The sequence below is a fragment of the Suillus fuscotomentosus genome (genome assembly GCF_016647785.1).
Source record: "Suillus fuscotomentosus strain FC203 chromosome Unknown F5891scaffold_10, whole genome shotgun sequence".
Taxonomy (NCBI): domain Eukaryota; kingdom Fungi; phylum Basidiomycota; class Agaricomycetes; order Boletales; family Suillaceae; genus Suillus; species Suillus fuscotomentosus.
In genome coordinates this window covers 744,358-766,185 of record NW_024539522.1, presented here as the reverse complement: position 1 = coordinate 766,185, position 21,828 = coordinate 744,358, and the positions used below count along the sequence as shown (strand labels likewise).

Sequence of the window (21,828 nt, the reverse complement as noted above, 5' to 3'; positions counted from 1 at the left end):
CCGGCAAAGTTGGGTTCTGGGTTCAACACAAAAACGGTAGTCAATATTCAACCTGATGTTCGCGTCGCAGGTTGTGACCTTCGTTGTGCACTGTATCGTGCCTGCAGTGGTATGAGTATCAGAATCCGTTGAATTATCGCTCTCAATCGCTCATGGTCACTCGTGAGGGAATCTTGAATGTTGATGACCTATGAAACCCTTGGAACAAGTTCAGTACCGACATATTGGGCGTACTGCATAGAAACCGCACTATTTTCCTTCCAAGTAAAGATATCATTCATGGGTGCTCGAGGTCTGCAAGCACGCTCTGATCGAACATGCGGCCACCCTGTGCATCCTGCTGTAGAAATATGACTGCAGCGCTTTGGTGCTCATCCTAATCATCATCAGCCATTAAACAGCATCGATCAATCTCAAGCTTACAGGCACGGGAAGCAGTAACAAGAATCCGTCATTTATATGTTTGTCAGACAAGATATCCTGTCCTAGGCGGGGCGGATGAAAATCACGGTACCCTAGACATGCGTAAGAATGACTCGGTAGGATTTCCTACATATCTGAGGGTGCTTACCGACATCAGCAGTCCTGTGAGACTGAGGTAACTAGGGCGGAGGTATACGGCCCAGGGCGATGGTGGCTCTTGTTCGCGCTTTTTTTTTGCTTCATATCCAGGGTATCTGTGATTGGTAAGATATTCAATTAATGATCATGGATATGCTGGACGAGTGAAGGAGGGAGGCCAGCGTATCACAGTTGCAAATGATGAACTGAGATGACTTGCTGAGATGCGGCGGTATTATAATTCTGCCACTGGCGCACTATTTCCAACACGTGATTACAACACGATACCGATGATTCTGGATCCCAATAACCGTTATAATAACCCTCATTCAAATATTCACCACCAAATTCCTGGGGTCAAGAGGGATCCAGCAAGATTTATGGATTCTCCCTAATATAAACCACTGTATCACATTCGATTTCGAGCTAGTGAGGACTGGCCACTACACCTTCTTCATGTTCAGTTGAGTTATCTTTCACTGTCACAGCACTTGATTTTCGAAAGGACTCTTATACTGTAACCTGTTCCACAGAGCAAAGACTGGAACTTTCAAACGTAGACGGCCCTCTTTCAAGTTTGCCATAAGTCGATGCCACTTGGGACAGAATACCTGACAAAGGCGCGTCGCTCGATTGCGTCCCATTGGTACGCCGTGAAATGCCGATCCCACCAACCCGGATGACACTTGAGAAGATGCACACAGAAACAGTTCCTCATTCGGAGGTCAAGTATCCAAACAACGTTGGTGGAGGTATCATCGGAATCCACTCACCTATTACATTCAAGTTGTTTAGTGGGTTTTGCTGTCCTGGTTTCAGCGTTATTGGCTCACGTTTCTATAGAATTGCTTTGCAAAGTCTCCTGGTTTGAGTGGCATATGTCCATAGAACCTTTGTTTTAGGAACCCCCCAAAGTAGGCCGTTTTCACCTTGGTCACGGTGAATACTCCGTTGCCAGACGCACACGCCGCTGTTCCTTGACCACCCACATCGTGTATTTCCAATTTAAGTAACTGCTACGATGACATGCCAAACGTGGTGAAGTAAACAAAGGACGATCATCACACCACAAAGACCCTTTACTACCAGAGCTCATGGAATGTACCGTAGCTATGCGGTGATATTTATGTTTGTTCTTTTGATGTACTTATATGACCTGTGGCAAGCGCCTCTGAAAGTTGTGATCTCAACTTAAAGGATATAAGCACTATATATTTCGTGCTGGCAGTGTTTCTCTTCCTCCCACCTCTTTCCATCTCTCTATATCCTCATATCTACTTTCTATTGTGAATCCTCATGTCTAACAACTTCCGTAAACTCGATCGAGCAGTCTCCGACGGAAGTCTGGCTGCACGTCTGAGCACTCTACACCATTTTCGATATGCTACGAACGAAATAATGAAATTCGATCACTTGGAAGACTGCGATTTGCAGCCCTACGGGGAAAAGGTCTTGTTTCCTTGTTAATCATCTCGTATAGTCAACTGATGATGTTATATTCATGCAGATCATCACTCTGACGGAGGTAAAATAATTTCAATTCTGGCAAACACTCTCACTGATGGCCTCTTGGCAACGAAGGTTGCACGCTGGACGCTTAGACAGAGGATGGACGTGTCCCTGATCATGCTCTGTTCAAAGGAACACGTGCCTTACAAGGCGGCTTACTTCAAATTGCTTGTCTGGATCAGACGCCGCAGGTCCGCATTCCCCACTAACATCGACGGTAAGCATTGGTCGTTGTTGTGTTTTATTTCATTCCCACCATTTGTATAGATCGAATCAATTCGCTCTTGGAGGACATAAACCATGAAATAGTTCTACGCACCAGTGGAATTGACCCTCGCGTCCAATTGGGCATTGAGGAATTACTAATCGTCGAGACTGCTGCTGTCTCGTCGACATAAGAATTATGCACCAGCTGTTCAGAAATGGGTGCCTCCTTTTCCTCAAAGGCCGTTTGTTCGCGGATTTTGTACGAAAGCCCAACACTTTGAGGTTGACACTAGGAAACAATCATTAAGTTGATATTCCTTTCAAGCGTTCTTACCTGGACCCAACGGCTACCGCATTGTACTTCAAATCACAACCCTCATCTGCTTCTTGTCGTCATGAATATGGAATCCATCCACGCACTCCGTAGTATATGTAATGAAAGAACGTCATACCCTTTCGTCATAGGGCTGTTCTTTTGTAATTGTAATTGTGCCTATATTGCCCATGCTACTGCTATCGCCAGACTTCGACAATCTATCTTCCTCGGCCGCACCGTTGATCCTTGAAGCTTGAAGCCTGGAGTCATTTCCCTCGGGATCCCGCCCCCTAATTCGCAATGTCATCTATGTACTCCTTTCACTTGTAACTAGACCTCGGCCTGGGGCGCCTTGGATGGCTTCTCGTCGATGATGATATTCATCATTCTCCAATAGATTAATGACAGCTCTGAAAAGCAAGTTCAAATACTTCTATCACAAAGTTGGATTCGTGATCTGAATCTGCACCCAGCACAGACGCAACTGAAAGGTTTCACTGATGTCTAGACAAATAAAAGGTCTGATGTGATTGTCAGTGAGGCATCAAAGGCTCAGCCGCTCAGGTTTTTTTGGAATTTGATTTACTGGGAAATGGTGGCATGGTCATCTTATACGGATAGAAAGAACAACATTAATGTGTTGAGAACTTCGTCCTATAGTACACCTCGTACTCACCGTGCATGGTACTAGTGAGCATTTGTGCGCGTGACGATAAGGGAACAGTGTACAGCACGGTCAACGACGATAGGTATGATGATTCACATCAGGGAAAACCTCCTTCACGAAATCAAGGTAATTTCAGAGAATTCCTCTGAATTCCGCTGAAATAAAAGTAAACGAGATTATTCAACTCCAGTCGAAATTCCTTTGAATTCCTTTGAAATCCTTTGAATTTGCTGATTGATTATCTTGAATTATCTTGAATTCAAACAATGTGAAGACACACGAACATCAAATATATTAGAATTAAACGAGAATATCACAACCGAAAGACGGCAAAAAGATCAGCAGACTCGAAAAAGCACCAGTATGTACAAATGACTCGGAAGGTTGATTAATCTTCACCCATTGCATCAAGATCAAGGTAATCACAAGCGGCGTCCAATGAACCAGCGGGCTCTGAGCTTTCTACTGCACTAATGTTGAATTAGTTAGAGTACACGACGATAACAAATAGCGCGTGAGCAAGACATACCTGACTGCCTTGTAGAGACGCGCCATCAGTACATGGTACTTCTTTCGACTACCGTTAAAGATGCGTGTGAGAGTCGCTTGGTGAGCGTTGTAAACACTGATGTGGAAGGAGGAATTGAATGATTTGACTTGTGCGCCTGAGGGTGGGTTCCCGCTGCTCCAATCCTTCAATATCGAGTAAATCTGCAGAGAACATTATGTAGTGAGCAAACAGAGTAAACATTATCAAGAGCGGCACCTACAAGCGTTGCAATCAAACACACCATAGCAACAGGTAGCTCGGGCTCGTTGTTTCCATCCAAGACCGAGACAAAATCGTCACAGGACTGGACACCAATTGAGTTCTCACCATCGAAAAAAGATAAACGGATGGAGTCAACCATAGACTCGTCACAAAACGGTTGGTCCCCAAGGACCTTACCCTGGGTGGTGGATAAGAATAAGATAAATGAAGAGATAGATAACGAAAAAATGAACAGACCTTGGCGTCGGTTGGGAAAATATACTTGTGACCCTTGATGAGGTCGTCTACCTCGTCACCGCAGCCTTTCTTGAGTCCAAAACGAGAGACCACAATTTGATGCGCGAGTTTCTTGAGATTAGTACGGAAGGAACTAAGCCGTCCCTCCGGCTTGTGAGGATGTCAGTGATGTCCAGTAACATACAAGAAGTGTACATACCACTCCAGCGAGAGCCACCGCATAATCAAAGTCATGCTTGATCCTCTTTGCTATCGCATATTCCTTATGCTTCCCGGCAGCATTATAAACTGCATCGAGAGCCATCTTGCGCTTCTGAGTGATGTTGGGAAATGCGTTGTCGAAGATAGAGGCTTTCTTGAGTTCAAAGACGGCAGTCTTCAACACCTGCTGAATCCGAGTATTCTGAGCCTTGAGGTTGATCGAGCTATCGGCTGAGTAGACTAGATCTGTGAATATAGGCCATGTAAAGGAGTGTTCAGACAACTCCTTATCGGCGGAGGCTGGCAGTGCCTCGTCTGTTAGCTGCCGCGACTCTGCGAATTTGGGCCTCTAGAAAACAGTATATTCATTAGTAAGACAGAGTGATGGGAGCGTAGTAGAGTAGAACACATCACCTCAATTTCTTGACGTGCTTCTGCTACTTTGCTCCTTTTCTTCTTCTTCTTCTTGCTTGGCTGTGGTTTCGAGTTGGTGAGTGATGAAGGCTCGCGGTAATCATAACTTGCCTTGGAACGTTGACTGTCACTGCGGTCACTGGCAGACTCCGTGTCTTTGTCAGCAAACTGCAACTCTGACTCAGACTCGTCAGAAACCCCGCTAGATGTCATCCGAACACTATTCGACAATGTTTTGCTGGTTTGCGATAGTGCGCTGGCAGATCTAGCTGCACGAGGAGGCATCATGTAGGGAATCTTAAATAAAAGGTGCGTCATTTTTTTCATCATTCTCAACTTTGGGTAGCTAAGTGACGACTCACCTCTTTAATCAGTTCCTTCTGGGAGGGTACTAAGTCCTCATCATCGTCTTCTGGAACCTCCGCATTATCGTCCGATTTGTCGGTGTCATGATCACTCTCTCCGTATTCACTGACAGAGTCGTTATCTTCGATTGACACTGCGACTGACTTTGGCAGCTTGCTGTTTTTCTTATCGCGGCCTTGACTTTGACCATGACCGTTGACTTGATCCGCTGTTGAGTATCTCTCATACTGATCTGTTAAGCAACTACTAACCATTGTCTAACTTTTCTGCAGGTGTCTTTCGCGCTAACTTGGCGGCTGGTACTGATTGTAGCGCAGTTACTGTGGGTGCGCGCTTACGAGTATTGGTCGTTGTCTCATTCTTTCGCGCTAACTTGGCGGCTGGTACTGATTGTAGCGCAGTTACTGTGGGTGCGCGCTTACGAGTATTGGTCGTTGTCTCATTCCAGACTGAAACAAGGTGTGTCAATGACTGCTTTCTCCAATTGCCTGTACTAACTTTTTCGCTCTAAGGCCTTTACTTTGGATGACCGCTGCAGTGGTTCTTGGTGATGACTGTGAGTCCATCGCATTTTTCTTGGCCTATGGATGTACTCACTCTCTTCTGTATTGCCGGTTTTTTTGCCAGTGGAATCTTGACTTGCCACCTGGGCCTTTCTTTGGGCGTTCCGCTTGTGGGCGGCTATATCTGACGGCGTTGAAGACAGATGGGGACTCGGAGGCATACTACTAGTAGTGTTTGCTTCAGCTGAAGTTGGGAAGGGAAAGGTTGAGACGGTTATGAAAACTTATTGGTGGCCACTCTCATTTTCAGGTCTGTTTTTTTACTGTGCTGTGCCAGCGCTAGGGTCGTTGGTTTTTTTTTCATCTAACGTGTGGTTACAGAAATGGCTAAAACAAGCAGAGCGTCTACTAGCAGAATTTCAAGCTGCAACCGTCAACTTGAATGGTGCTCCCTCTCCTCCCCTCTCAGGTTCAGCTCGCCGCATCATCAAAGAAGCTGAGGCACGTGTAGCCCATGCTGATGGACAGAGAGTCCAGGCAGAAGCATGTACTGCCAGGCAACAAATCCAACTCGGTTCACAGTGTGCCACCATCATTTTAGTACGTTTGTTTGTTGCCGTGCTGTCACCGTAATCTAACCTGTTCTGAAATATCAAGTAAATTCGTGTTGTGTGGCCGCGTCTTCGTACCCTTCCATGCTAAGGAAGGGAGCCTGTACCTTTTTGAAAAAACCGCGTCTTCGTACCCTTCCATGCTAAGGAAGGGAGCCTATACCTTTTTGAAACAACCGCGTCTTTGGCCGCGTCTTCGTACCCTTCCATGCTAAGGAAGGGAGCCTGTACCTTTTTGAAACCTGTACTGCCAGGCAACAAATCAAACTCGGTTCACAGTGTGTGAATCTTCACACTGGATAGCACGCTGTAAGGTTTGCACCGTCTCTCTACTACCCATCACTACCTACCTACCTACCACCACTACCTACCGCCTGTTTTGTTGCCAACAAAATGATCACTTGCCCAGGTTGCACCAAAAACTTCGAGCACGCTGGATACTCCCATCACCTAGCCAAGACCACGAATCCATCATGCGCAGCCCTATTACAACATTCTGGTCTTTTTCCTCAGTCAGAGCCTGAGGTTGAGAATTCTGACGGTCTTGATGATGGAGATGACAATGTTGATCCTCGTCATCTAACGGAATTTACAGGAGACTATTTTGGCCACTACAACGAACAAGATCTGGAATGGCCAGATGATAATGACGAAGTTGCAGCGGCGGAGCCTCCTTTGGATTCTGATGGCGAGGAAGAGGATCACAATGCAGAGGTTGAGGTTGAGAATGGGTGGGAACGCCCTGCAGATCCTGTACCGCAGGATATCGACGTTGATGTTTTTGAGGAGTCAGATATGTTGCCACAATCACATGCAGCCGAACGACAAGAAGCGGAGAAAGCCCTTGGTCGCCAGCCCACTATTGAGAAATTTCCGCGGCGCCATGCAGGTGCTCCAATACTTAACTCTGGCACTACCGCTTTCGAGTCTTATAACAATGCTCTGCAAGGCGCAGACAATGTTTGGGCTCCCTTCGCATCTCGCATAGACTACGAGGTTGCAAAGTGGGCAAAACTTCGTGGATCGGGCTCAACTGCTTTTTCAGAGCTGCTTGCAGTCGAAGGGGTGAGTCTTCATTTTCTTGGGTCATGAATGGGCCAACTTTTTAACTACGTTTCTATAGCTTCATGATGCCTTAGGTCTTTCGTATCGAAACACCCGTGAACTCAATCAAATCATTGACCGACACTTACCATGCCGACGACCTCGTTTCAAACGTGAAGAAATCATTGTTGCAGACGAAGCATTTGACGTGTACTCGCGTGACGTCATGGAGTGCGTCAAAGCCCTTTATTCAGATCCGGATTTCTCGCAACACCTCAACTACACTCCCGAACGCCATTATGTCGATGCTGACAAAACAATCCGAATGTATCATGATATGCATACAGGAAAGTGGTGGTGGTCCACGCAGGCGAGTCTTTTGAAAAACGTTCTGATTCATATTGAACTTACCACAATATCATTTAGAAAGAACTCGAAGCAGAGAAACCTGGCGCAACAGTCATACCCATCATCCTTTCCTCCGACAAGACGCAGGTCACCATGTTTAGGAACAAATCTGCCTATCCTGTCTATATGACAATAGGCAACATTCCGAAGGAGATCCGTCGAAAGCCATCTCGACGGGCGTGGATTCTCCTGGCCTATCTACCAACCTCAAAACTCGAACATATCACAAACAAGGCTGCGAGGCGCCGAACGGCCACAAATTTATTTCATGCTTGTGTGCGTCACATTCTGGAGCCTCTGAGAGTCCCCGGCAAGGATGGTGTTGCTATGGCTAGTGGGGATGGAGTTGTGCGTCGAGGACATCCGATTGTCGCATGTTATTCCGCCGATTACCCGGAACAGTTGTTGACAACTGGGATAAAATCTGGAGAATGCCCAAAATGCGATGTCCCGCATGAGGAGTTGGGAAGTCCTGATGTTCCTGTCAAGCTGCGAGACCTCGAGGCAATTGTCGCTGCATTGTCGCTCGTTGATGAGGACTATGACTTGTGGAGACAAGCATGCCAGGAGCGCGGCATTAAGCCCATCTACAAACCATTCTGGCTGGATCTCCCGCATGCTAATATATTCCAATCCATCACGCCGGACGTGTTACATCAACTCTACCAGGGTATTGTAAAGCACCTCATCGAGTGGATCAAGGAGGCATATAGCGAAGCCGAAATTGATGCTCGTTGTCGTAGACTTCCCCCAAACCATAATATCCGATTGTTTCTCAAGGGTATCAGTAATCTCTCGCGTGTTAGTGGAACGGAGCACAATCAAATCTGTCGCTTCCTGCTCGGCATTGTCATTGGCATACGGTTGCCTGGAAATCTCAACAATGCTCGCCTTACTCGTGCTGTTCGTGCCATCCTTGATTTCCTGTACCTTGCGCAATACCCTTGTCATACGGACGAAACACTGGCACTTCTCGATGATGCCTTAACACGCTTTCACGACAATAAGGACATCTTCCTTGATCTTGGAATCCGCTCGAATTTCAACCTTCCGAAGCTTCACGGCTTCCGTCACTATGTACATATGATAAAAACGTATGGTACAACTGACAACTACAACACCGAGTACACAGAACATTTACACATCGACCTCACGAAGGATGCCTATAGGGCTACCAACCATAAAGACGAGTACACTCAAATGACACTCTGGCTCGAAAGACGGGAGAAGATTCTATGGCACGACAACTTTGTCCAATGGCGTCTCGTTGGTGATATTGCCCCGCAAGAAATCATACCTCCAGACATGGATTATCGTCGCGCAATCAAGATGACTAAACACCCGACCATCAAGCGTGTCCAGTTGGACCGCATTGTGCGGGAGTATGGCGCCACATTTTTCACTGAAGCTTTGGCTCGTTACGTCGTCGGGAGAAATCAACCTGGTTTGTCTGCAGCACAACTCGAACGCGAGGCCGCTCACATCATTATTCCCTTTGATACTGTGGCTACGTTCCACAGGATCAAATTCAACTCAATCAATGCTCGGGGGATCCAGGACTCGAGTGTCACCGTGGATTCTGTCCATTGTCAACCATCACAAGAGGACAAGCGAGGGCATATGATCCCCGCGCGTTTTGACACAGTTTTGGTCAACGAAGGGGACGGCGGGACAACAGGCGTGGATGGTGCGTTTTGTATGGTGCATTGAACATGTTAGTCACTAATCTCACTCGATCACTGAAGGTTACCGTGTTGCGCAAGTCCGTGTCGTCTTTACGCTAACAAATCAAGCTTCGAATGTGTTATTCCGCGCTGGACCTGCACAACCACCCACCCACCTTGCCTATGTGGAATGGTTCACTCCATTCCAGCAACCGGAATCACACCATGGGTTGTACAAAGTTGCCCGCTTGATTCGTCATGGAGAACGTCTGGCAAGCATCATTGAGATATCAGATATCTGTAGGAGCATTCATCTTATACCTAATTTCGGCGTAGCGGCACCTCGTGAGTGGACGAGTAGCACTGTTCTGGAGTGCTGTTCCACCTTCTTTGTAAACCCCTTCAGTGACCGACATGCTTATTTAACACTTGTCTGAGCATTACAATGAAATTTGTTGAAATACCTTTGAATACAAATAATTTACCGAATTCTCAGTATTTTCATGCGAGTTTGTGAAATTACCTTGATTTTGTGAAGGAGGTTTTCCCTGATGCACATGACTAGAACGCTTGACAGTATATAGGTGCACAGGGTGTTAGAGGGTGCGCTTGGGAGACTTGTGAATGGCAGGACCTGTTTGAGTAATCGGTCGAGAATCGAGATTGAGGGGGCTGATTTGTGAGTGGTTGTTTGAATGTTTTTTTTTGGTGATATCCGGTGCTGACTCGGATTTGGTTTCTTCTGAAAGATTATGGTTCTGAAGGATGGACTATTGAATAGAGCTTACATAGGGAGCTTCTTGAACTCAACGGCCTCTTTGCATCTGTTGTTATAGCAGGTACGACTGAACAATCAGTAAACATACCTGCGACATGATCCGTGCACTGACAAGTAGCGGAGATTCGGACTATCTGACTTTAGAATAGAATGAGTATACTACGGAATATGCTGAATAATAATAACACTCATTGCTCACCTCCTATTGCGCAAGAATATTAGTTCTCTCTCTTGTTCTTGCTCATATATCTCTAAACAAGAGGTTATGAGCCCTGGCGTGCGCAAATAAACATATTATTAATATCAAAAACAAGAGCTAATCTATCAAAATGTCTGATCAATCCTCTGCTGGATCTTCACTCTACCGAATTGAACACCTCAGCGAGAACAATTGGATCCCCTGGAAGACGAAAGTTCAAGCTATTCTTGGTGATAAAGGAACTCGAAGGCTATATAGATGGAACAAAGACCAAACCAGCTAGGGGCCAAAGCCCTGTATTAGCTGACAGGCTTACCGCTATAGCCAAATGGGAAGCCGAGGATCGTAAGGCAAGGACCGTGATAGTGTTGCTTGTAAGCGATACACAAATGGTTCACCTTACAGGTGCCAATACTGCCAAGGAAATGTGGGACCAGCTGAAACTCATCAAAGAATCTCGAGGTCAGCAAGGTATCTACACCTGGAGGCACAAGTTGTACCGAACCTTTGCTTCAGAGACCAAAGATATTCCTGCCCACATCATCGAGCTTAAACAGATCCAGGAAAATCTCCATTTAATGGGGAATGTGGTGCCGGATATAGATTTCCGCACTATCCTGATGGGATCACTACCACCAAGCTGGGAGACATTCATCGTAACTCACCAAAGTAACCCTACTATGACGTCACACGAGCTCGTTGCAATGATTCTCGAAGAAGACCGTCGACGAAAGGAAAGAGAAGTGGAATTTACCGAGAGCAAGATAGTGGTAAAAGGAGCTAAAAAGCGAAAGTTTAATGAGAAGAAAGACGGAAATATAAAGAAGTGCAAGGTGTGTAAGAAGACAGGACATACCGAAGATGATTGTAGGCATAGGTCCAAGAAATGCTCCAATTGCAGCAAGACCGGACATGAGCATAAGGACTGTTGGGCTAAAGGAGGTGGTAAAGCAGGTGAAGGACCGTCCGCCAAAAAGCGCTTGAAAAAGGACAAAGCACAGCTAGTCCAAGAAGTGCCTATGGGATATGAGGACGAAGTCATGGATGACGTGGCCTATATGGCCAGTACATCAAAACTTGCTGAAGATCTTACTGAAATAGCGGAAGATACTGAAAATGTAAATGTAGGAGGAGACAAATCTGAGAGACTTGCCTGGTATGATTGGTTTGCGGATTCTGGGTCATCATCCCATATAACGAAGATTCGATCGGCATTGACCGATTATGTGCTGCTTGAAGAGCACCGAGTACTGGGGATAGGAAAAGAGTCCCTAAGAGCGCTCGGAAAAGGTACAATTGAACTCGTTAGTACATTCGGCAATCGACAAATCAGAGCAAAATTTACCGATGTCCTATATGTCCCAAGTGCTTCCAACAACCTCATATCAATCACGAGATTAGATAAAGAGGGAGGAAATGCGCTAATGGGAGATGGTAAAGTCACCTTGAGTGTAAAAGGAGGACGTACCATAGTGAAAGGTCATATGACCAATGGCCTATATAAGTTAAATACTCGAGCTCAATTATATCCAAAGACTCGAGTACAAACTGCGCAGGAGAGATTAAAAACCGATTGGATGACATGGCATCGAAGGTATGGACACATCGCGTGTAGTGGTCTAAAATGTCTATGTCAGGAAAATTTAGTCAATGGGTTAGAAGTTGATATAAACTCACCCATTGTTGACTGCGAGGCTTGTATACAAGCCAAGCAGGTATGCAAACCATTTCCTGACAGTATTGATAAACGATCCAAAGATCCCGGAGACCTAACTCACAGTGATCTTTGGGGACCGGCGAGGGTAGAATCGATTGGTGGAGCCAAATATTATATTTCATTTATTGATGACTGCTCTCGAAGAGTTAGCATCGTATTCTTGAAACACAAAAATGAGGCTACCACAAAGATGAAACAACACCTTACCTACCTAGAAAGACGCTGGGAGAATAGACCTAAAAAGGTTCGCGTCGATAATGGCAAAGAGTACATCAATAATGAGCTACTTACTTGGTGCAAGGATAAAGGTATTATACTCCAGATGACAGCGCCGTATTCACCAGAACAAAATGGCATATCTGAGAGATTTAACCGCACCTTGACCGAATTAGCATGTGCGATGATAATAGCCAAAGACTTACCTGAATTCTTATGGGCAGAAGCAGTAGCACATGCTGCTTATCTACGAAATCGTGCGCCAACGCGAGCACTGGAAAGTGCAACCCCTGAGCAACTTTGGAGTGGTAAAAAACCGGACATATCTCACCTTAGTGAGTTTGGCACACCTGTATATATATTGCAGGAAGGAGCAAAACCGTCTAAAATGAGGCCAAAGTCATTAAAGCACGTCTTTGTAGGATATGAAGACGGACCGAAGGCAGTGAGATACTATGATGCTCGAACGCGTCAAGTCCGAATAAGCAGGAACTATCAATTCCTGCAAAAAGAACTTCCCCAAGAAGCGCCAGATGTGCAGCACGAGGGGGAGAAAGGGAGTACAGACACGCAGCCATCAGGGGGAGCTGACATGCGTACACCTAATGGCTGCGTGTCTGTACTCCATTTCTCCCCCTCGTGCTGCACATCTGGCGCTTCTTGCTGACATGCGTACACCTAAAAAACCACTTACAAAAGAGAATGAGCGCAGAGTAGACGAAGACATACCAATGACTGAAGAGAGAAGGAGCGAAAGCTCTACTCCCTCAGAACGAAAACGGATGCGTCCACTAGAAAACGAACTGCCTAGAAGAACAAAAAGAAAGGTAGTTAGACAAGACTATCGTAAATTGAATGATCCGGTAAAGGAATGGGCTTACCTCAATCACGAAAGTGGATATGAGGAGACAGAAATTACCCAGACCAAAGCCGACATCATCATGAAAGCCATTGTCGAAAATGGAAGCTTCGATCCTACAGAGCCTCATATGCTGAAAGATGCATGCAAATCAACAGATTGGGACAAGTGGGAAGGAGCCATAGACACAGAACTTACCCAATTAAAGGAAATGGGTACATGGGAACTTGTAGATCCTCCCGAAGATCGAAAGATTGTAGGGAATAAGTGGGTCCTAGTTAAAAAGACCAACAAAGAGGGCGAAGTCGTCAAATATAAAGCAAGACTGGTAGCAAAAGGGTACTCACAAATTCCCAGTATGGACTATACCGATACTTTCTCCCCAGTCGTTCGTCTAGAGACGATACGATCTATTATGTCATCAGCTGCTATCCTCGACTGGGAGATAGAGCAAATGGACGTAAAGGGAGCATACCTAAATGGTATCCTGAAAGAGGAAGTATACATGGAACAACCGGAAGGGTACAATGATGGTACTGGTCGAGTATGTCGACTTAAGAAGACCCTATACGGACTAAAACAATCAGGGAGAGAGTGGAACATTGAGTTAAATAAACGCCTGAACAACATAGGATTCAAACGCACGATATCGGATCCATGTGTGTATATAAGGCGGTCGGAAAACGGAACAGAAATCATCACCGTTTGGGTCGACAATTTACTGCTGTTTACGAGTAATAAAGACTTAATGAATCAACTCAAAGCTCAATTAAAGAGCATCCTAGATGTAACTGACCTTGGAGAACTGAGAAAAATTGTAGGAATAGAGATAACAAGAGATCGACCGAATAAATCGATCCGAATCTCACAGACCAAGTATATTGAGTCAATCCTGCAAAAATATAGTCTCCAGAAGTCTGACACTGTAGGAATGCCATTAGATCCCAAAATTGTGCTAGAGAAAGAAGAGACTGACCAAGAGGGCAACCATAATAACGGTTATGCATCCTTAATCGGATCTCTGATGTACCTAGCAGTAGCAATGCGACCGGATATTGCATATGCCATCCAAAGGCTAAGCTCGTTCACTTCGAATCCGGGATTAGCACATTGGACAGCTGCAAAAAGAGTACTAAGGTACCTATCTGGTACACGAAACATTGGGATCCTATATCGAGGCTCTACTGACAAAAACGAAGTCCAAATTGAAGGCTGGTCTGATGCTGATTACGCCAATGATCCTAGAGACAGAGTATCAGTCTCAGGATATGTCTTTAAGCTAGGTGATGGAGCAATTACCTGGAGTTCAAAGAAACAGAACACTGTTTCACTGTCTTCGACGGAGGCAGAATATACAGCGATGGCGCACGCAGCGCGTGAAGCCATCTAGCTTCGAAATCTATTTCAGGAACTAAATTTCAACCAAAACACTCCAACTACCTTGTACGGAGATAATATGGCGGCGCTAGCAATAGCACGAGACCCCCAATATCACGCAAAGTCGAAACATTTCGATGTAAAAAGTCACTATATAAGGCAAAAGATTTGTGAACAAAAGATTCATGAAGTTTATTGCCCTACAAAAAGGATGATAGCCGATATACTCACCAAACCGCTACCTAAACCGGATCACGAAAGACTTATTCAAGGTCTAGGCATGTCTCCTGATTGAGGGGGAGTGTTGTTATAGCAGGTACGACTGAACAATCAGTAAACATACCTGCGACATGATCCGTGCACTGACAAGTAGCGGAGATTCGGACTATCTGACTTTAGAATAGAATGAGTATACTACGGAATATGCCGAATAATAATAACACTCATTGCTCACCTCCTACTGCGCAAGAATATTAGTTCTCTCTCTTGTTCTTGCTTGTATATCTCTAAACAAGAGCATCCATGTAGACAGACTAGATCAGCGCGTCCAAAGGTCCCAAAGCTCCAGCCGGATACGACGACGACGACTCTCGAACAGAATATTCAGAGACTTGCGAGGAAGATAAGTCTTAGCGGTAAAGCTTTGAAACTGCCTAGCGTTTTACCCCGGGACACTCACATACGAGACATGGGTCTGGCGAGCCGTGGGAGTGCGTCTACGCCTCCTACTGGAAGTGTTAGGGAGAGTGTGGATGAGTCGCATGTTGAGATTGCTTTGAAGAAGGAAGAGAAGAATAAGAGAAAGAGTTTCCTCTAGAGTTTTCTCTTTTCTCTCCGATCCCCGTCTCTTTTCATCATCCTTCCCTTCCTATTATCAGGTTTTTAACCATCTTACTTCTGACGACCCACATCATCGACATCTTTCTCTGATCATTGACATGCATTTTGCATTGCGACTTCGATTTTTGATTTGTTCGAGACACAGACCTGCTGTGGTGCTGCATATCGGTCGGATGTTTGATTCAAATTTCATAGTCATCTTGTTGCTCTGGTATTGATCCGGGGTCTTGGTCTGTTGTGGGCGCATACTTTGTATTTGTTTTGCAGCTAATTGTCCTCGCTTAAGTCTCGTGAGCACACAGACAATGAGGAGTTTAGCCAGCAAATTCGAGGACCCCGATGCGAGAACATGGGGTCCCCAATGGATTTGGGAGACAAACATGCCCAAACTCGACTGACACTACTAAGACAAACACTATAACTCCAGCTATATGGGGAGGGAGGGAGGGAACAGAAGGTGTGGAAAGAAGTAGAAATAGTAAGTAGAAATATATTAAATAGAATGAAAAGGTACTGCACGATCATGAATGGAGCGTCCATTGAAGAGAAGTGCATGTAATAATGCTGGATTTTTTCGGATGTAAATATGAAAGGAGTCACTGCTCCAACGTCCCATAGCTTGAATACAATTGGCCGATACTCTGGCTGCCGCTAAAGAAGTGGCTCCGCCGGCACACAATGAGTGTCCCGATATGGAATCAGGAAACAGCATGCGTAAGTGGCTAATAAACCATGCGCGAGTAGGCACAGAGCCGTCCTTGCATAGCCAAAGAAAACTGTGATCCCGCTATATGTTTGAAGTCCCGTAGAGACCTTCGACTCTTATACCTCGCAAAATCCTTTAACTCTTGGACTAAACCTTTCTTCGACTCCTCTTTGAGGGTAATTTTCATTAGGTTTGGGTCCACCTCGAATCCGATGACTGGAAGAGGTGATCCGAATACTTGCTTCCGTTCTTTGTGGGGAATTCCTAACTCATCCCACAGAAGGAGAAGCGTGACCATGTCAGAAGGTAGCGTCTTACGATATTTGGCATAATATGATAGATGACCTCATTTGGCGAAGGAGAAAGAGTCGTCAATGTAAATGAAAGCTTGAATAAGTCGGATGAAGACAGCAATCCAAATGATGAGTGACATGAAAGCGTGGAAAATTCGCTGAGAAGCTCGTCCACCAAAAACATTAGCTCTGTCGACTCGCCACTCTCCATCAAAAGAGACGATCTGCTTGATTTGCCACAAGGGATGCATAGGCATGTGTCGATAAGCTGCACTATGATTAGTGACAAGGCAAAATTTTCCTCCCTCTTTGGGTACGGCGTGAATCGGCATACTATACATTGCCGCCAAAAGATTTGGCTCAAAATTGCGAGAATACCGACCCACAGACTCTTCCTTGAGAATCTGGCTATGAAGAAAGTCGCGTTCAAGGCTAGAAGAGGGTGTAGGGGAAGGTATGTCCCAAGTGACAGGATAGGTCCCATATTGGGTGTCGGCCCAGGGCCAAAACCCTTCTCGTAACCCTTGACAAACAGAGCGAACGAAAGGAGGATTGGGATGATTGGCTTGTGTGAGGATAGTTTCGAACCAATCTATATTGATAGGCGTGGAGACTTGAAAAAGATCAGGATTATTAGCGATGGTAGTAAGAGCGGGAACATTCTCGAACTCTGAAGGAGGAGGACGTGGTAACGGATCAGCCGTTTCGGTCCATAACGCCGTTCCACTAAGTATTCCGGATTCTTCTCCCCAAATCATCCACCTCCGAAAATGTTGACCATGAGCTATCAATTCATTTAGAATTCTTTGCCAGGGGACATTCTCCCCATTTGTGACCTCCTCGACACTTGCTGCAGATGTGGAACCGGGGACACTCATTGGTGGCTTTATCACAAGCCCCGCGGTTCCAGTTGTGACAAGGTTCTCTGCGTCCAGACGATTCTGAGCATGACGACTTCCTCCCTGTTCCTCCTCCCTTTCCAAATGATTTCTCACCTGAGAAGGAGGAGGAGGATAATTGTTGAAGGTCGGAGAATGCGACCATTCTGAGCGACAAGAGGTGAGAGACTTCAAGTCGACGGAACTCGGTGATGGCATCGAACCGTAAGTACTTTTGACCTTCAATTTTGAGGCGACATGCTTTATCGAAGTCGAGGATTCGGGAGTGGAGATTGTAGTGGACGTCAACAAAAAAACCGGACACGTATCTTTTGTATCCTCATAACTCTGACTCTTTCCAGGGCATGATGAAAGAGAGTGCCTCAACCCAGAGATCCATGGCGATACTCCAGTCTCCGTAAGTTTTAACTTTGTGAGTTGTGGTAGGTTGCGACAAGGTGATTTCAAAACCCTTTCCAAGGGGTTGAGATTGTTTCGGATCAATGGAAGTGGAATAGTGTCCCGATAAGACTTTTTCAAGATCTGGCGCTCTCCCTTCGAGGAGGAGAGTCCATTGAGACAAAGGGAATCTGGGACACCCAGGAGTTGCGGTAACTTGTCCTCAATAATATTTGGAATCCTCTGACCACTCCTCGTAACAGTCGAGGGTAAGCTCTTCTGCACGCTTGAATGAAATGTGCCGATATTTCTCTGGTTGAAGCCAGGGATAGAACTGCAACCGTTCCGAAGTAAGACATCGTCTTTTTCCACGGAGGTCGTATTTGTGATCATCTCCCAATTCACTACCTTCCTCTTCTTCAGATTGGACTCTCTTTCATAGCTTTGCTCTGAGCTCCCTCTCTTTAACTCCCATATCATTGGGAACTTCTGGTTGGGATTCATCTTCGCGACTTTGTCCTTCGAAAGTTGTGCTCCTTTGAATGTCGTGTGATTCTTCAGTCTCTCTGCCTCGGTCAAGGAGTTTGAGGTAGTGGTTGAAGCCGGGTTTAAAGTCAAGTTGGGATAATACTTCCGATTCCGCAATGGCTGCATGTAAAACCCTCTGGATTTCAAGCAGGGCATCACCCTTTGATAGGATCCCCTTTTGAAAGTCCTCGACATATTTCCGACATGAGTCAACGGCATTTTGGTCGAAAGTTTGAGTGTCCCCTGAAGAGGGGATGGACGAAACTGTTGGTGAAGTTCCATCCATATTTCCTGACATGAGACATCAGCAAACTACAATCTTCTGTGCAGCTCTGTACAGAGCTGTACAGTGCTACAGAGCCACAGCTTGGTCCCTTCTGTACAGCTCTGTACAGAACATCCCAGCAACGTAGTAAATAAACCAAAACAAAGTCGCAATTTTGGCATTTTAAAATGCCAAAGGCAGGAATTGAACTTGGAATACTATGAGCAAAGTAACAAGAAATAGTTACCACTGCACCATGGTGCCTTTGATAGCTAAAAAATACAATAACATTTATACCAATGTTACTCAAGCCTCATAATGTTTTCAACAAGTTGTACAAAAATTTAATAAGCTTTGCTCTAAACTAAGGCTTAGTGTAATGTTTCACTGAAGAAAAGATCTATTTGAACTTTGAGACATTAGACAACATAAAAGTGATAGATTTGAACAAGGGCAAATTGTACAACTTGTTGAAAACATTATGAGGCTTGAGTAACATTGGTATAAATGTTATTGTATTTTTTAGCTATCAAAGGCACTATGATGCAGTGGTAACTATGTCTTGTTACTTTGCTCGTAGTATTCCAAGTTCAATTCCTGCATTTGGCATTTTAAAATGCCAAAATTGCGACTTTGTTTTGGTTTATTTACTATGTTGCTGGGACGTTCTGTACAGAGCTGTACAGAAGGGACCAAGCTGTGGCTCTGTAGCACTCTGTAGGAGCTGTAGAAGGCCATTGTAGTTTGCTGATGAAATTTATTCGATGATTAAAACAATGTGCGCGAAAGATAGCTATAGCTAGCGAGACGAGCAATCCAAGTGAGAACAGAACTAACTGAAATATAATTGGCGTACCTAGCGAGACGAGCAATTCAAGTGAGAAGAGGTAAGGACCCCAATTCACCAAGTCCCGCTAGACATAGGCCAAAATAACTCCGCTAAAGGAGGTGGCAACGAGGATTGCAAAGACGTATTAGTCACGTCAAACGATGCACGGGGCACTCAACGAAGGGACAGGCCCTTGACATAAGCGAAGTTCGGGATGACCCGAAAAAACGAGCTGCTAAGGAGCTTGCTCGTCCAATTACCCTGGTGTAAATAAAGTTAAACTCGATAAATTACAACTATTAACTCTCATTTACATAAATTTTCACTGCTAAATTCTTGGGCTCCAGAGCACCGAACCACATTCGATTTCGAGCTAGCGAGGACTGGCCAATACCTTCTTCATGTTCAGTTGAGTTATCTTTCACTGTCACCACAACACTTGATTTTCGAAAGAACTGTTGTACCCTAACCTGTTCTACAGAGCAATTTGTGAGTATATTCTACAAGTATGAGACGCTATAAGGATTTATGGAAGACTGGAACTTTCAAACGTAGATGGCCTTGTTTCAAGTTCGCCAGAAATCGATGCCGCTTGGGATAGATTATCTGACAAAGGCGCGTCGTTCAATTGCGTCTCGTTGGTACGTATTCACTTCCGTGAAATCCTGATCCCACCAGCTCGAATGACACTTGAGGAGATGCACACAGAAACAATTTCTCATTCGGAGGTCAAGTGTCCGAACAACGTTGGTGGAGGTATCATTGGAATTCACTCACCTATTGCATTGTTTATTGGGTTTTTCTGTCCTGGTTTCAGCGTTATTGGCTCACGTTTTTATGGAATTGCTTTGCAAAGTCTCTTGGTTTGAGTGGCATATGTCCATAGAACCATTGTTTCAGGAATCCATCAAAGTAGGCCGTATGCACCTTGGTCACGGTAGTAAATACTCTCTGTTGCCAGACGCACACGCCACCCATCCACATATTGTGTTTCCCATTTTAGTAACTGCTACGACGACATGAACGTGGTGAAGAAAACAAAGGACAATCATCATACCACAAAGACGCTTCACTAGCAGAGTTCATGGAATGTACCGTAGCCATGCGGTGATATTTATGTTTGTTCTTTTTATGCGGTTACATGACGGGTGGCGAGCGCCTCTAAAATTTGTGGTCCCAAGGATCCAAGCACTATATATTTTGTGCTGGCAGCGTTTCTCTTCCTCCCATCTCATTCCATCTCTCCATATACTTACACCCACTTTGTACTGTGAATCCTCATGTCTAACAACATCCGTAAACTCGATCGTCGAGCAGTATTCAAAAGTTTGGCTAAACGTCTGAGCACTCTAGAGAATTTTCTGTATGCTACGGACGAAATAATGGGATTCGATCACTCGGAAGACTGCGAATTGCAGCCCTACGGGGAAAAGGTCTTGTTTTTGTTATTAATCATCTCTTATAGTCAACTGATGATGGTATGTCCATGCAGATCATCGCTCTGACAGAGGTAAATATAATTTCAATTCTGGAAAACTCTCTCGCTGATGCTCTTGGTAATCAAGGTGGCGCGCCAGACTCTAAGAGAGAAAATGGGTGTGTCCCTGCTCATGATTTGTCCGGAGGAACATGTGCCTTACAAGGCGGCGTACTGCAAATTGCTTATCTGGATTAGACACCGCAGGTCCGCATTCCCTACTCACATAGACGGTGAGCATTGGTCGTCATTGCGCTTGATTCCATTCTCACCATTTGTATAGATCGAATCAATTCGCTCTTGGATAATATAAACCACAATATGGTCGTACGTACCAGAGGAATTGACCCTCGCGCCCAATTGGGTATCGAGGAATTACTGATCGTCAAGAAACCACGAGCCGCTTGTGACAGCACCTTCGATACTGCTGCTGTCTCGTCGACACGAGAATCGTGCACCAGCTGTTCAGAAATGGGCGCCTCCTTTTCCTCGAAGGCCGTTTGTTCGCGGATTTTGTACGAAAGCCCAACGCTTTGAGGTTGGCACTAGGAATCAATCATCAAGTTGATATTCCTTTCAAGCGTTCTTACCTGGACCCAACGGCTACCGCACTGTACTTCAAATCACAACCCTCATCTGCTTCTTGTCGTCATGAATATGGAATCCATCCACGCACTCAGTGATATATGTAGTGAAAGAATGTCATACCCTTTCGTTATAGGGCTGTTCTTTCCAGTTGTAATTGTAAAAGTTGTGTGTATATTGCCCATGCTACTGCTATCGCTGGACTTTGACAATCTACTTCCTCGGCCGCACCGTTGATCCTTGAAGCTTGAAGCTTGAAGCCTGTGGATGAGTCGCATGTTGAGATTGCTTTGAAGAAGGAAGAGAAAAAGAACTTAAGAGGAAGAGTTTCCTCTTTTCATCGTTGTGTTCCTTTTTCCTTTTCATTCCTGTCCTTCCCTTCCTATTATCATGTTTTTAACC

At 45.2% G+C, this 21,828-nt stretch overlaps 6 protein-coding genes across 6 annotated transcripts; 4 read left to right on the top strand and 2 right to left on the bottom strand.

Annotated features, from left to right (window-relative positions):
• Nucleotides 1-1,755: 1,755 nt before the first annotated feature.
• F5891DRAFT_1014281 (uncharacterized protein) lies at nt 1,756-2,935 on the top strand. The gene is made up of 4 exons (XM_041360825.1): nt 1,756-2,010; nt 2,069-2,086; nt 2,143-2,287; nt 2,338-2,935. Exons 1-4 carry the CDS (start codon nt 1,858-1,860, stop codon nt 2,466-2,468), a joined length of 447 nt encoding a protein of 148 aa, XP_041229927.1. The 5' UTR covers nt 1,756-1,857; the 3' UTR covers nt 2,469-2,935.
• Nucleotides 2,936-3,529: 594 nt separating this feature from the next.
• On the bottom strand, nt 3,530-5,974 carry F5891DRAFT_1170999 (uncharacterized protein; the record flags this gene model as incomplete). Its single annotated transcript, XM_041365523.1, has 9 exons — nt 3,530-3,730; nt 3,790-3,971; nt 4,031-4,210; nt 4,270-4,419; nt 4,469-4,819; nt 4,885-5,181; nt 5,247-5,458; nt 5,502-5,699; nt 5,848-5,974. The coding sequence occupies 9 exons, from the start codon at nt 5,972-5,974 to the stop codon at nt 3,649-3,651; spliced, it is 1,779 nt and encodes a 592-aa protein (XP_041229926.1). The 3' UTR covers nt 3,530-3,648.
• Nucleotides 5,975-6,952: 978 nt separating this feature from the next.
• F5891DRAFT_1104328 (uncharacterized protein) lies at nt 6,953-9,924 on the top strand. Its single transcript, XM_041363628.1, has 4 exons — nt 6,953-7,429; nt 7,488-7,782; nt 7,839-9,503; nt 9,562-9,924. The coding sequence occupies exons 1-4, from the start codon at nt 7,160-7,162 to the stop codon at nt 9,915-9,917; spliced, it is 2,586 nt and encodes an 861-aa protein (XP_041229925.1). The 5' UTR covers nt 6,953-7,159; the 3' UTR covers nt 9,918-9,924.
• Nucleotides 9,925-11,341: 1,417 nt separating this feature from the next.
• F5891DRAFT_933258 (uncharacterized protein) lies at nt 11,342-11,653 on the top strand (the record flags this gene model as incomplete). The annotated part of the gene is made up of 2 exons (XM_041373999.1): nt 11,342-11,522; nt 11,589-11,653. Coding segments are annotated over 2 exons (246 nt in total), but the record flags the coding sequence as incomplete, so codon positions are not given.
• Nucleotides 11,654-16,518: 4,865 nt separating this feature from the next.
• Nucleotides 16,519-18,396, bottom strand: F5891DRAFT_1184557 (uncharacterized protein; the record flags this gene model as incomplete). The annotated part of the gene is made up of 1 exon (XM_041366454.1): nt 16,519-18,396. One exon carries the CDS (start codon nt 18,394-18,396, stop codon nt 16,519-16,521), a length of 1,878 nt encoding a protein of 625 aa, XP_041229923.1.
• A 2,100-nt stretch (nt 18,397-20,496) lies between these two features.
• F5891DRAFT_1014258 (uncharacterized protein) lies at nt 20,497-21,540 on the top strand. The gene is made up of 4 exons (XM_041360824.1): nt 20,497-20,797; nt 20,857-20,874; nt 20,930-21,074; nt 21,125-21,540. Exons 1-4 carry the CDS (start codon nt 20,645-20,647, stop codon nt 21,376-21,378), a joined length of 570 nt encoding a protein of 189 aa, XP_041229922.1. The 5' UTR covers nt 20,497-20,644; the 3' UTR covers nt 21,379-21,540.
• Nucleotides 21,541-21,828: the final 288 nt, after the last annotated feature.

Bases quoted from the DNA above. Each gene is read 5' to 3' on its own strand.
- F5891DRAFT_1104328 (XM_041363628.1), top strand. From the start codon at position 7,160: ATGTTGCCACAATCACATGCAGCCGAACGACAAGAAGCGGAGAAAGCC. The intron at 7,783-7,838 runs GTCTTTTGAAAA...TCATTTAGAAAG, and splicing joins GTGGTGGTCCACGCAGGCGA to AACTCGAAGCAGAGAAACCT. The intron at 9,504-9,561 runs GTGCGTTTTGTA...CGATCACTGAAG, and splicing joins CGGGACAACAGGCGTGGATG to GTTACCGTGTTGCGCAAGTC.
- F5891DRAFT_1014258 (XM_041360824.1), top strand. From the start codon at position 20,645: ATGTCTAACAACATCCGTAAACTCGATCGTCGAGCAGTATTCAAAAGT. The intron at 21,075-21,124 runs GTGAGCATTGGT...CCATTTGTATAG, and splicing joins ATTCCCTACTCACATAGACG to ATCGAATCAATTCGCTCTTG.
- F5891DRAFT_1014281 (XM_041360825.1), top strand. From the start codon at position 1,858: ATGTCTAACAACTTCCGTAAACTCGATCGAGCAGTCTCCGACGGAAGT. The intron at 2,288-2,337 runs GTAAGCATTGGT...CCATTTGTATAG, and splicing joins ATTCCCCACTAACATCGACG to ATCGAATCAATTCGCTCTTG.